The 12,788-nt window shown below is 33.3% G+C and overlaps 1 protein-coding gene across 3 annotated transcripts in view; it reads left to right on the top strand.

The window, feature by feature from the left end:
* Nucleotides 1–6,885, top strand: part of Galnt7 (polypeptide N-acetylgalactosaminyltransferase 7) — a 142,915-nt gene extending 136,030 nt beyond the window's left edge. For all 3 annotated transcript variants that reach the window (XM_046427536.2, XM_046427535.2, XM_058573677.1), the window contains exons 11-12: nucleotides 65–193; nucleotides 4,447–6,885. In XM_046427536.2, the coding sequence (XP_046283492.1) occupies nucleotides 65–193; nucleotides 4,447–4,584 (267 nt within the window). In that variant the 3' untranslated portion in view covers nucleotides 4,585–6,885. The remainder of the gene's footprint in view (nucleotides 1–64; nucleotides 194–4,446) is intronic.
* Nucleotides 6,886–12,788: the final 5,903 nt, after the last annotated feature.

The raw sequence follows: 12,788 nt of genomic DNA, 5'->3' as shown, positions 1-12,788 counted from the left end.
TTGTAAAGTGCATATGAGTAGGGAAGTTGCCTCTGTTATTTGTTTCCTTTTTTCTTCTTAATAGCTTTTCCGAATCAATGAAGCAAATCAGCTCATGCAGTATGACCAGTGTTTGGCAAAAGGGCCTGATGGAACAAAAGTTATGATTATGCACTGTAATCTAAATGAATTTAAGGAATGGCAGTACTTCAAGGTATTGTTTCAACTCTTAAAATATTGTTTTATGCTGTTTGATTTTCAATAGCAACTAGCATGGAATTTAGATGAATAAATCTTAAAACCTACATACAAAATGACTTGCATTTTCCTCTCATTTAGTCATTTGAACAGGTTCTCCTGAGTACTGGGTGAATTATTGTTTTATAATGAGGCATCACTTTTATTCTCTGGTATAATATTGTCATATAATGAGGTCACAGTGATGTTCATGAAAACCTACTGCTAATTTCAGTAACTCAGGAAAATCAGTATTCTAGAAGTAATCCTCACCATTGTTCTAGGCTCAAAGTTGGATTTTTAAAATCTAAATGATTCATTCACTAAAGTAAAATGTATTAATACCATAAAAAATGTGTGGTTAGTATTTCATGTCGTCCAGCAGGTGGAGATAGAGACAAACAAATAAAACTAGGATGCTTAAGCCTTCTCTCCTTCCTTATCATTGTTTGCTAATTAAAAACAACAGGATAAATGTATCTATTTGCTTGTATTAAAGGTCGGATTTTCACATGACATTTCTGGGATAGTTTTTCTGTTTCAGCTGTGTCTGTTTAATGCTCTAGGACAAGGTGAGGATCAAACATAAATTATGAATAATCAAAGTGAGTTATGGATTGTTTTCACAGTCTAGATTTGACTAAAATAAACCAATTTATTATGAGATAAAACATTTGGAATGCTTTTTCAAACTGAAAGAACATGGCAACACTCAACTTTACTCATCTAATATTTGTTATCATACCCATCTGTCATGTAAGCACTTATTTGCTATGTAGTAATAATATTATGACCCATCTTAATAATTCCCAGTTATCATCTTTCATAGATAATTAACAAACGTGGTAAATATGTGTCAATTACTCTTTTCCCTTATAACAAGTTAAGAAAAAGATTAACAAACCATGAAGAACAGAGCATTTATTTTCATAAAGAAAAATGAATAGCAGTGAATGGTAGAGATCAGTGAGAACAATATTAGTATAATAGTAGAAGAAGCCTAGTAGACCAGAAATAACCATCAAAAAGTAATGGATAGGGGTAGGGAGTGTGGCTCAGTGGTAGAGCAGAGCCCTGGGCTCATTCCCCAACACCAATAAAAAAAAGTGATGGATAAAAAATGGAATATATATTGTTTTAGATATTTTAAAGGAGACTGAATTAAATGCACTTTTGTACATCAGACTCTGCTAAGTCTTCGCTAATATTCAGTGACACAATAGATGGTCTGAGAGTCTGAAAAATAGCCACACACTATGCTATAATGTCAGAGAAGAAAAATTCAGTAATAAAAATAAGCAAAATGTCATCAGAGTGCAAAGGAGAGATTAATAGAAGTAATTATTTCTGACAATTTTCACAGAGGAAGTATTATTGCACCGGATCTGAAATATACAAAAAGCTTCCCATGGAAATCCAAGTGTGGTGGTACTTACCTGTAATCCTAGAGACTCAGAAAACTGAGGCAGTAGGATTCCAAATTAAAGGCGAGCCTCAGCTACTTAGTAACTAAGCAACTTAGTAAGACCCTCTCTCAAAATAAAAAAGTAGAAGGGTCTGGGGTTATGGCTCAGTGGTAAAGTGACCCTGGGTTCAATCCCCAAACCCCACTTCCCAAAAGAAAAAAACTTCCCATGGAAGATAAATAAGAAAGGTAGATGTGCAGAGGTATGCCATCAAAATATATAGGAAATTCTGAGAATCTCATTTTGTTTGGTATCTGTAAATTATGCACTATCAGAAAGAATATTGAACTTCATTTTGTCAGTTTTGGAGAGTGATTGAGATTATTTGAGAAAGATAATAATAGGAAACAATGGATACTTTCAGGAAAATAATCCTGAAAAATACTGCAAGATATGAACTGATGGAGCAAGGTCAGCTCCAGCAGCAATTCTCAAACTTTCTGATCTCTGGACTTTCTTTACAATCTTCAAAATTATTGAAACTCCCTCTCAAACAGCTTTTGTTTAGGTAGATTATCACTAATAATATTTCCAGCATTAGAAATTAAATCTGAGAAATTTGTAAAATTTTTTGTTTTAAGTCATGTAAAAGTAAGACTAATCACCTTATTACATGGTAATATAAATACCATATTTTAAATGAAAAATATACACACATGCAAATAGAAGAATATTATATTCTAGAGTTTTGTAAATCCCTTTAATGTCTGGTTTATAGAAGGCAGCTAGATTCATATTGCTTCTGTATTCAAATGAAATTTGTTAAGTTGACATACAAGAGGAAAATCCTGCCACACACACAAACATGCAGTTTGAGAGGGATAATTTAATAATCTTTTCAGAAAATTGTGACTCTTCTTTGTTACTGCACTGCAATTCAATAATTGATAGTTAGAAAGTTATTGACAATGTAGAATCTGAAATCATATCACTGAAATTTGATTGTGTTTTAAACATTAAAATCCATTGGTCTTCCTTACGTTCTTTTAAACAAGGGATTAATTTTATTTTCCCACAGGATCTTTATATATATATATATATATATATATATATGAGAGACAACACATCACAACCTTGCAGTCTTCCAGCATGACCTGTTTCTACAAGAAGCATGTCAGACCATAAGACTTTGTAGCAGAGTCTTTAAGAGCATTCAGTTGAGAAAAATAAAAAAGGCAGATCTCAGGGAAGCCTGGGCAAGCCCAAAGGCTGAGCTGCATCCTGTACTCTAAGCAGTCCTTATCTTTTCAGATCTTCCTATGTTTTCTTATTCACAACATTCCCACTGGAGTGTTCATACTCTTCCTCAGTGTCAGGCTGCCATCTTTCTGAAGCCTTCTGCAGTTTCAACTTTGCCCACAGGGAGCCAGCATCTTCAATCTGTGTCACATTAGCAAAGTGGGCATTGTTTTCCCAAACACCTTATTCCACGGGCATGATGCCATTCACAAAGTGCCCCTGAAAGGCCTTGAGATTGAATCTTTTATCCATATGAGCTTTAAACATCATGCATTGCTCACTTAGAAATAATTTTTACTAAGTTACATAAATCTTTCAAATGTTAATACATTTCATTGTACAATGTCCAAAAATCACAAATATAACCACTACTGGTTTCATCAAAAAGGTCTTTTTGTGAAGCTGTCAGTTCTCATGGTGATGGATACAGGTTTTCCAAAACTCAAGTTTTGCTTGCAGACTCAAATTTTTTCAATTACAACAGACACTGTCAGGTTTTTTTTTTTTTTTTTTTCTTCCTTGAAGCGACAGGTTCACTTCAATTTTGAGAAAATCTCTACCCATTACCCAAGTTTGAATAATCATAGTTTGTTGATGAATTATTCTTTCAAGTAACAGTGACATTTCATTAAAAAAAAAAAAAAAACAGGTAGTTCATCCCTCACATCAGTTATACAAGTGCTTGTCCAGAAAATACCATTGTACTTTATTGTGTAGAAATATTTGATACATACTTCCCATTCCATCTCTTGGAGTAGTTTTGAACAATAGACTTGAGGTTCAAGATTTAATAAGATTAATAAGTGTTAACCACTTAACCAAAGCAATTCTTAAACAAAACCAAGATTGGTTTTTTAACTGAATGTGGCAGTGAAGAATATGACTACTAGCATATTTGGGTGTCATTGCTTGATTTATGCTAAGGCTCCAGTGGTTTTACTCCATTGCTTTTATTCCAATGGTGTAAATGTCAATACATTGAAAAGGTAAATTAGTTCTTAGTATTCTGAAAATAGTTTTCACCTTATAGATCTAATCTTGGATAGTCTGCAGACCACACTTTGAGAAACACTGAGTTATAGTAAAACAACTTACAACGTATGATGAAGACTAATATAAGGTATAGTCAGTAGGGATGAGAAGGAAAAAATATAAACCAGAAACATTACAAATATTAGTTCTTGATAACTGGTGTAACACAAACAAATGAAGAAAAGTGCAGTATTTTCTGAGGACTGGAAAGTGGTATTGTCATTTTTGCCCAGAATAGGAACTCAAAGTAGTAGACTTAAGGGTAAAGATGATGAACTTAGGATTGTACACATTGAATTTGATGTACCAGCAATATGTTAAGACTTAACAGACAATGAAAGGACCTAGAAATCTGACAATCAAGAAAAATCCAAAGTCTGAGGTGTGGTAGGCTTGAAAGATTTCCTTATGAAAGCCAGATATTGACTGCTAATAGCAGGGCTATCAAAAGAGTCCAAATTTAAAACTCATTTTTCCTTATTGTGTTTTCCAGAACCTGCACAGATTTACTCACATTCCTTCAGGAAAGTGCTTAGATCGCTCCGAGGTCCTACATCAAGTGTTCATCTCTAATTGTGACTCTAGTAAAATGACTCAAAAGTGGGAAATGAATAATATCCACAGTGTTTAGAAAGAATAAAAGAAACCAATAATCTACCTACTGACAAGTAAATTTATACAGGACTGAAAACCGCCTGAAACCTGCTGCAACAATTATTATTAACTCTGTACAGCTCCAAACCTGGAACCTCCTGATCAGTTTGAAGGACATCGATAAACTGTGATTTTACAGTAACATTATCATCTGCAGTTACTGTTTACAAAACTGCTTTTACCTTAAACTTTGTAGATGTTTACATCTTTTTTGTTTTGTTTTAAGATGATGTTGGTAATTTGTGCCTTTAACTCTGTTTTGTGGGAACAGAGTTAAAAGCATGTTGTCTTCTTTGGGATTACACTCAGGGGTCTGAAAGGCAGTTTGATTTTTTTTTTTTTAAACACTTGAAAAAAGGTTGTAGTAACCAGACTTTCATATATAACTTGGTGATTATCAACCTCTTGTGTCTTTATTTAATTTTACATCTTTTTGAAGCACTGCCACAGGTTATTAGCCAAGGTGGCCTTCCTTCACAGTCATGCTGCTTTTTTGAAAGGTGAATTTCAACACATTTAGTGCCTCTTTCATTTCTCAGTATATTTTTCAAGACCTTTTGATGAGATTTATAGGATGGTAATGATGGAATGAATTGTCACCTGTATCAGGAATACTTAGACGTCTCAGAAATGAATTTGTGTGCTGCCATTTGCTATGAAGTTGAATGTTATGTGGCTTGAGTAAGAAATGATGATATGTAACATCTTAAGGCTTTAGTACATGGGGTTTAAAAATTGTGTGGCATTAACTTCCACCCAGACCTGCTGGCATTCTCAGTGCCATCTGTTCATGCCAACTCTTAGGGTAGCAAAGGGATCTTCCAACTAGAGAAAAATTGTACTCCTACATTTAGGATTTACTTTTCCCCGGTACCTGTTGATACAGAAAGCTATAAATAAATCTAAGTTTTGAAACTTGGGCAGGGCGGGGGATACCCAAAACAATAAAACACTGCTATAATAAACACGTCAAAGGTTCATTCTGGCTGAGGTAAGAATTTCTAAGCCCTTTTTAGATTAAGCCTTATAAAATTCCTGTGCATTACATCCTAAGTTGTGTAACCTATGAAACCAAGAGTGAATTGATATTTCATTTATCTTCATCCAAATGAAATTCCCTATATATATTTTAAATTACTAAGAATACCACTCATTAACAATTGTGAATTACTTTCTGTTGAATCGGGTATTAATTCTCTTGTATTTCTTAATTTCTTTTTTAGTAAGTGTATTTTTATTAGCATTTTTCCAGTGAAAAGATTTGCTTAGGTTTAAACATTTACTAGGACAGTACCTACTAAAGGAGAACCAAATACTGCAAATAGTGTATTCAATTTTGATGTCTAAATAAAGTATTTTATTACCCAAAAGATTAAAATGCTTAGGTTGGGTGCTTAAAAAAATGTGATAAGGTGGAAAATGGCAAGTAAATTAAGCATTTTTGATCTGTAATCATGGTATCATCACAGTGAAAGGAATCAAAAAACTACTGCCATGGGGAAATATTTTTAAAGCCTAAAAAAGAAAGAATCCTACATCTGTTTAAAAGAAAAGCCTACATATTTGTTTCATCCAAACTTAGTTCTTAAATTTGGAGAGTAAAAGTTAAACATCCTAAACAGTTTTATTCAAAATTTTGAGTTTTCAGTTTGTATTTTGCTACTGATCTGTGCTCAGCCATTTTAATGTTCATCCATTTCTAGGGATATTTTAAAAGAAATACATTTATATGCTTATATAATTGCAAAATCAACTATAAAAAAGAAACCAAGAGAGAATTGAATTGGTACTTTAATTACTTTGTGTTGGCAAATAGGCCCCATTTTCCATGTTGAATAGATTATAACCTTGTTATCTATGCATAGGTCTAAGAAAGGTGGCACATGAACTGTGCATGTAATTTTATGGGTAAATTAAATTTTTTTGTGCAGTTCGTTAAAAGAAGATACTTTATGAACATGATTCTATATATTGAAATCAGAAACCTTACCAAACGTGAAAAACATCAGAAGCTGCTGCCATAATGACTATTTTCTACTGTAGGCTGCTTTGGAAATAATTCCCATATCCTTGCTTTGTAAGTTGATAATATCACTATGCATTTCTACACATTTTATAAATTTGATTTATGCAGATTTTGATACACTGTATGTTTCTGTAGAAATTGTACAAATATTCAAAATTTTATTAGGGTAAATTTGAGAAGCTTATGTATATCCTAATTCTGGGTTGCTTGTTTTTTAGGTGAGAAAAAAATAAAATATTGTATTTTAACCCATGGTGTTTTTCAGTATTTGTAATCATTTCTAAATCTACACATTTTAAAGAATTAGTTTAATTTACAAGATATACTGTTTATAGCTAAAATATTACAAACCATAGTTACTAGTTGACTTTGTGCTTGAGTGTTAGGTTAGAATTCTGCTGCATGTGCTTAGAATACTCAGCGCTTACCTGTCTATAGGAAGGAAGCAAATTTTTTTAAAAAAATTTTACATATTACGAGTTTTATAATCATCCAAATGTTGCAAATATAAAGGTTTCTTTTTATAATTCTAGTTACCTGTGAATGGCAATTTTTTAAGTCACCTATCCAATTATAAAGTATAATCCCAGTAACCTGTATCTTTCTTGGTAATGTATTCTACTATATAATTGCCTATTGAAAGTGAAAGTGTCTTTAAATCAAAATTCTTTACAACCAAACAGATCAAGTGAGTAGAGAAAAGCAAAGAGAAGGGAAGCATATGAGAATGAAATTAGAAATAATCCATAGGACCTTGTGGTGCAAAACCTGCCATCCCAAGAGAAAACATGGCTGCTAACAGATTCAAGTAAGTAGCTTTGTTGACTTGGGACCTTCCAACTCATTTGCCTGTTTCATGTCTTTCAATTCTTAGCTGCTGTAGGGATAGGCTAGGAAATTTGAAAAGTGACAGCACTAGACTGGAATAAATGGGGATTCACTTACTTCATAAGATAGTCTCTTACGGCAATCTTGGAATATATTTCGTTTCCAAGGAAAAAGTAATTGGAAAAGAATCCACCTGTAATTAAATGTAATTCAAAAACATGACAGCAACCTGACCTGAGCCAGATATTTAATAGTAGTTTATGAATATGAAAATCAGTCCAGTGAAAGCACTTTTTAAAAATATAAAGCACTAAGAAAATATTATTCATTAGAATCAATCTGTGTGAAAATGGACAAAATTGGAATGGATTTTGGGGACCATTATCCCTGCAAGTGGAGAATAAAGAAAGGACTGTTTCTAAATTAGATTCAATAATTGCTCTACAATTCTCATTTTTAAGATTTTGAAATGCTCATAGTTGAGGTTAGTAGATTTCAACTTCTGAGTGAATTACACCTGGTTCAGTACATCTGAACAGAAGTGTGACAGAGGGCTCCTTAATTTTTATAATGGAATGACATTATAGTCTGCTCATCTGAATGGTAGTATAATATAGTTTAATAGGGTGGACTCCAAAGTCTGACCGTTTGTATTCGAATCCCTGTTCCACTACAAAATACTTGGGTGAGTTATTTAACCTCTATACTAACAGTTTGCTTGTTTGTAAAATGAGGGAAATAATAGTGCCTATTTTAGAGGGTTGTTATTAGTATTAAATGAGTTAATATAAAGTTCATATAAAGTTCCTGGAATACAGTCAAGGTAATATGTTAACTATTATTATCTGGTTTCAAAGTCTTAAAATCTGTCTTTAATCAGAATAAGAAGATGGCTACACTGCAGACCTCTAGAAAAGCTATGTGTGTATGCCTGTGTTTCAAAATCATGTCATATATCATTACCCCTACTTTATAAGTGAAAATTAACCTCAAAAGTTAAAGAAACTGGAGGTAAGATGGTTTCCAAAAGAAATTACTGTCTCAGCCTCATGTCATTCACATGATAAGCAGAAAGTAGTTTTCAGTGGTCCAATTCAACTCTTAGAACCAAGTGCCATCTTGAAAGTTGTCTTAAGATACTGTGCCCTTTAAATTATCTTTAAATGAAATTTCACTTGGGATTTTAATATGGGTAAATAAGATGGGCTCAGCAGTGCTCACAAGTAATCCCAACAACTCTGAAGTAAGTCTGAGGCAGGAAGTTCAAAGCCAGCCTCAGCAACTTAGTGGGACTCCGCTGCCTCAAAATAATAATCTTTTTTAAAGGTCCGAGAATGTAGCTCAGTGGCAAAGCACCCCTGGGTTTAATCCTCAGTACAAAAAAAAAAAAAAAAAAAATCTTTTTAAAGTATGGGTAATCATACTCCAAATGAATTTAGATTAATTTAAGATAAAATCAAAACTTTTTTTTTTTTTTTTTTGTACTGGGCATGGAATCTATTGAGCTACATCCCCAGTCCTTTTTACTTCTTTGAGGCAGGGTCTAAGTTGCTGAGGCTGGCCTTAAACTCATGATTCGCTTGCTTTAACCTCTTGAGTCTTTAGGATTACAGGTGTGTGCCACCATGGTGGGCTCAAAACTAAATAGTAGAAAATAGCTATGACATAGTAATTGGTATTGACATTACCCTGGCTATTCTAGACAACTCTAAAACTGGACAAAATATATAGGGGCAACTGTTTTTAGGAATTGGTTTACAGACGAACTATTTTTAAAAAGGGAAATAGAGTGAAACCCAGGTTCACTATGTCTAAGAGAACTTTCTCCAACGTGGTATAACAAATGGATAATGGAGCTCAAGAATGATGATACTGCTGAGCTAAGCAGGAAAAGTGGGGGTTTGGGGTTGTTAAAGCTGATGGACTTTCTCAGGGAAGTTAGTGAAGGTGAGTCCTTTTGTGTATTAGCTGACCTGTACAGGAATTTTATAGTGCTGCCATTTGTAATAGCAAAATAATAATAATAATAACCTGAATACCCATTGAAAGGAGAATGGATGAATTATGGTAAAACAGAAACATTATGATGATAAACATGAATGGACTAGATATAAACAGTCTTAGTAATACTATGTTAAGTGAAAAAGGCAATTCCTCAAGTACTCCATATAAATACTAAGTGACTAAAATTAAATATACAGTAAGCTGTATGTTTATACAAGAGGTTAAATAATTGTAAGTTCACAAATTTCATGTTGGGGTTAAGGACATAAATCCTGTACTTGATATCCCCAGAACCCTGCAGTAGGAATTTCTATTTGATGCTGAGAAAAACTCTTAAAGAACGTCTTCCATGGTTATCTTTCCTACCCACATTGACGGACAAGAATCTCAGAAGTGAATCTAATTACTCTATCATACATCTATACAGTGTGTGCGCGCGCGTGTATATACATACACACACAAGTACAAAAAATGTATATATATATATATATATATATATATACATTTATACACATAGGTATATTCATATATAGATGTCTGTAGATAGATGGATAGAACCATCAATTGATTGATCTACTTGTTTGAGCTAAATAGTGGCTGTCCGCTTTGCCCTGGGCATTATATGCTTACAAATATGCATAGAACACTTTGTGACACTAGGGTATAGCAGTATAGAAATTTTTAATAAATTTCTATAAAATAAAAATTTTATTTGCCCAAGAGTTTTCTTGTATGCTCCTTAGTTCACCACATACAAGCTTTTTCCTGGTCTAGGTTTTCGTATTTCCTATGAGTAAATATCCTGTCTCTAAAAATGTCATCATCTCATGAGGGACTCTCATGAAGAACTAATCCAAAAATGGCTTGCTTGTGTGTGTGTGTGCACAAGCGTCCACACCAAACTTTGCACCCAGGGCTTTGGGTGCTAAGCAAGTGCTCTACCACTGAGCTACACCCCCACTCCCTAAAAATGGCTTATTTCTGAAAGGTTATTTTCTTTTTAAAAGGAGCTTCTGCAGTGGCATAATAGCTCCTTTAATTTTCTTGCTATTTCCCAAGAAATAAAATCATTTCTAGTGATATATGTAGTAATGGGAAGTCAGATTTAAGATACTGTTGTATTTATACTATTGTAAGATAAGCTATTTACTGTTTATCGAAAATGATGCTGTTAAAAGGCAAAATATTTTTAAAGCATACTATTAACTCACCAAGTTTGCAGTGCTTTGATGTATAAAGGACCATAGGGTCTTCTAGCCTAGTGACCTATTACAAGTTAAAAGACCAAAACTAGTGGCTGACATTGGGGAAGAAATAAATCTGAGCCTTTATCTCAGTCCTTGCACTCATTTCAAGAGGACCAAATATTTAAATTTTATAAAAGAAAAACCAAAGTTTTTGTTGTTGTAATCTGAATAGGAAAGAACTCTGAAAACCATGAAAGAACTGAAACATCTGACTACAGAGAAATAAGAAATCTTCATGAAAAAAAGTACCAAAAGTCAAAGAAATATTTACATGTCATAAAAGATCCTTTTCCTTCATATTAAATAAACTATGAATAACAAGACCAATCAGACAAAAAAAAGATCACATATCAAGAGAAAACACAATTGGCTCTTAAATGTAATAAAAAATAACAGGAGAAAACATTTTTATATATCACAATAAGGGACTAAAAAGTTTGAGAATTATGTTGATGAGGAAACCAGTCACTGCAAAACATATAAAACGTGGAGTATATTTAGCACACCTTCTATGGAGAGCAATTTTAGCAGGCTTCAGCAAGAAGCCTGAGACAAAACTTTAACAAAGCACAAAGACAGTTTCTACCAGATCCTATGTATGGGGTTTGGTTTTTATAATTAGAAAATTTTTAAAATATGCATGCCTTTTACCTAGCTACTCCTTATAGGATTCTTTCATGTGTGAAATCACAAGGATAGTCACAGCAACATTGTTCTTAAAGAAAAAAAAAAAACAATATCTTTAGGGAACTGATTTATTCGGTTGCATACTGCAGTTAGCTATTTAATATGCCAAATGTCATACTAAAAAGTTTCCATCAATGTTAAGAACTACGTATTTAGATATATGCATCTAGATGTATACATACACCGTTATTTATGGTTACACCTTTATTGGATAAAGTATTGCATCACTGGAGTTTTCCGAGTTAATAGTCTGGAACAATATAGCTGGGACTTAATAAGATGAACTATCCTCTCATATCTACCCTTTTACATTTTGTTCCACTTAAATATGACCTATTTATAAAGCTTACATAAACATACCTCCAATTAGCGGCTAGTCTAGAAGAGAATTTTAAAAATTACTCTCATTTCAATGCTTTCATATATCTTTTAGTCACCTAGTTGCAATTATTGAGAACTTGTTTAGTCTCTAAGATCTGAAATTTTTATTTCAAACATGAGCTAGGCAGGGCCCATTTCAAATCCTGATTCGCTATTGATTCAAATGGGTGTTCTTAAACTACAAACAACAGAATGTCAGTATCCCAAAGTTAGGGGAAAAGAAACAGCTTTGTGGGTCTAATCTATAGATATGGAAATTAACACAAAATTTCTCTATTTAGATTTTAACAACTTCCCGTCTTTCCTGTGCATTAGGTGCTGTTTTCAAGTACTTTACAAAATTTTCATCATTAACACACTGTGAAGTAGGTATTTATCCCATATTACAAATGGGAAAAAATAGGCTCAAAAGTTCCTATTTCTATAAAGCCCTACACCAGGATATGCATCCGAAATACATTACCCCAAATACTTTAATTGTACTAAGTCACCGAACATCTGAAAACAAATTTTTATTTTATGATCAGTGAAAATCCTGCCAGGTAAGGTAGTGCACACCTATAATCCCAGCCACTCACAAAACTGAGACAGGGTTGCAAGTTTAAGACCAATCTCAGTTACTTAGCAAGACCCTAAAGTCGTAATGAGACCCTGCCTCTAAACAAAACAAAAATGGGCTGGGGACATGACTCAGTGGTTAAGCGACCCTGGGTTCAATCCTATCAAAAAGAAAAAAAAAACAAAAACCCAAACTTAGGTAATCAAGATAGTCAAACTGTCAACAAAGACTTCTGTAGGTAGGCATTTAGTCCATAGATGATCAACTTTCACTAATACCTCTAATATCAACTTACAAGTTAACTGTTGCCTCCTCAAGTAAGCATTCCTAAAATAAATGCCATCCCCTATAAATACAAATCCTAGTGAAATTTAGATTAGTCAGGGAATATCACAATCAAATACTTCTTAGGCTAGTTACCTAGAATTCTAGACTTAAGACCCAAGATT

The sequence above is a fragment of the Marmota monax genome, unplaced genomic scaffold (assembly GCF_021218885.2).
Source record: "Marmota monax isolate L192 unplaced genomic scaffold, Marmota_monax_Labrador192_F-V1.1 WCK01_AAM20220418_F8-fsc00159, whole genome shotgun sequence".
NCBI lineage: Eukaryota > Metazoa > Chordata > Mammalia > Rodentia > Sciuridae > Marmota > Marmota monax.
Note: the sequence above shows the minus strand (reverse complement) of the source record. Positions and strands in the feature narration are given on the sequence as shown.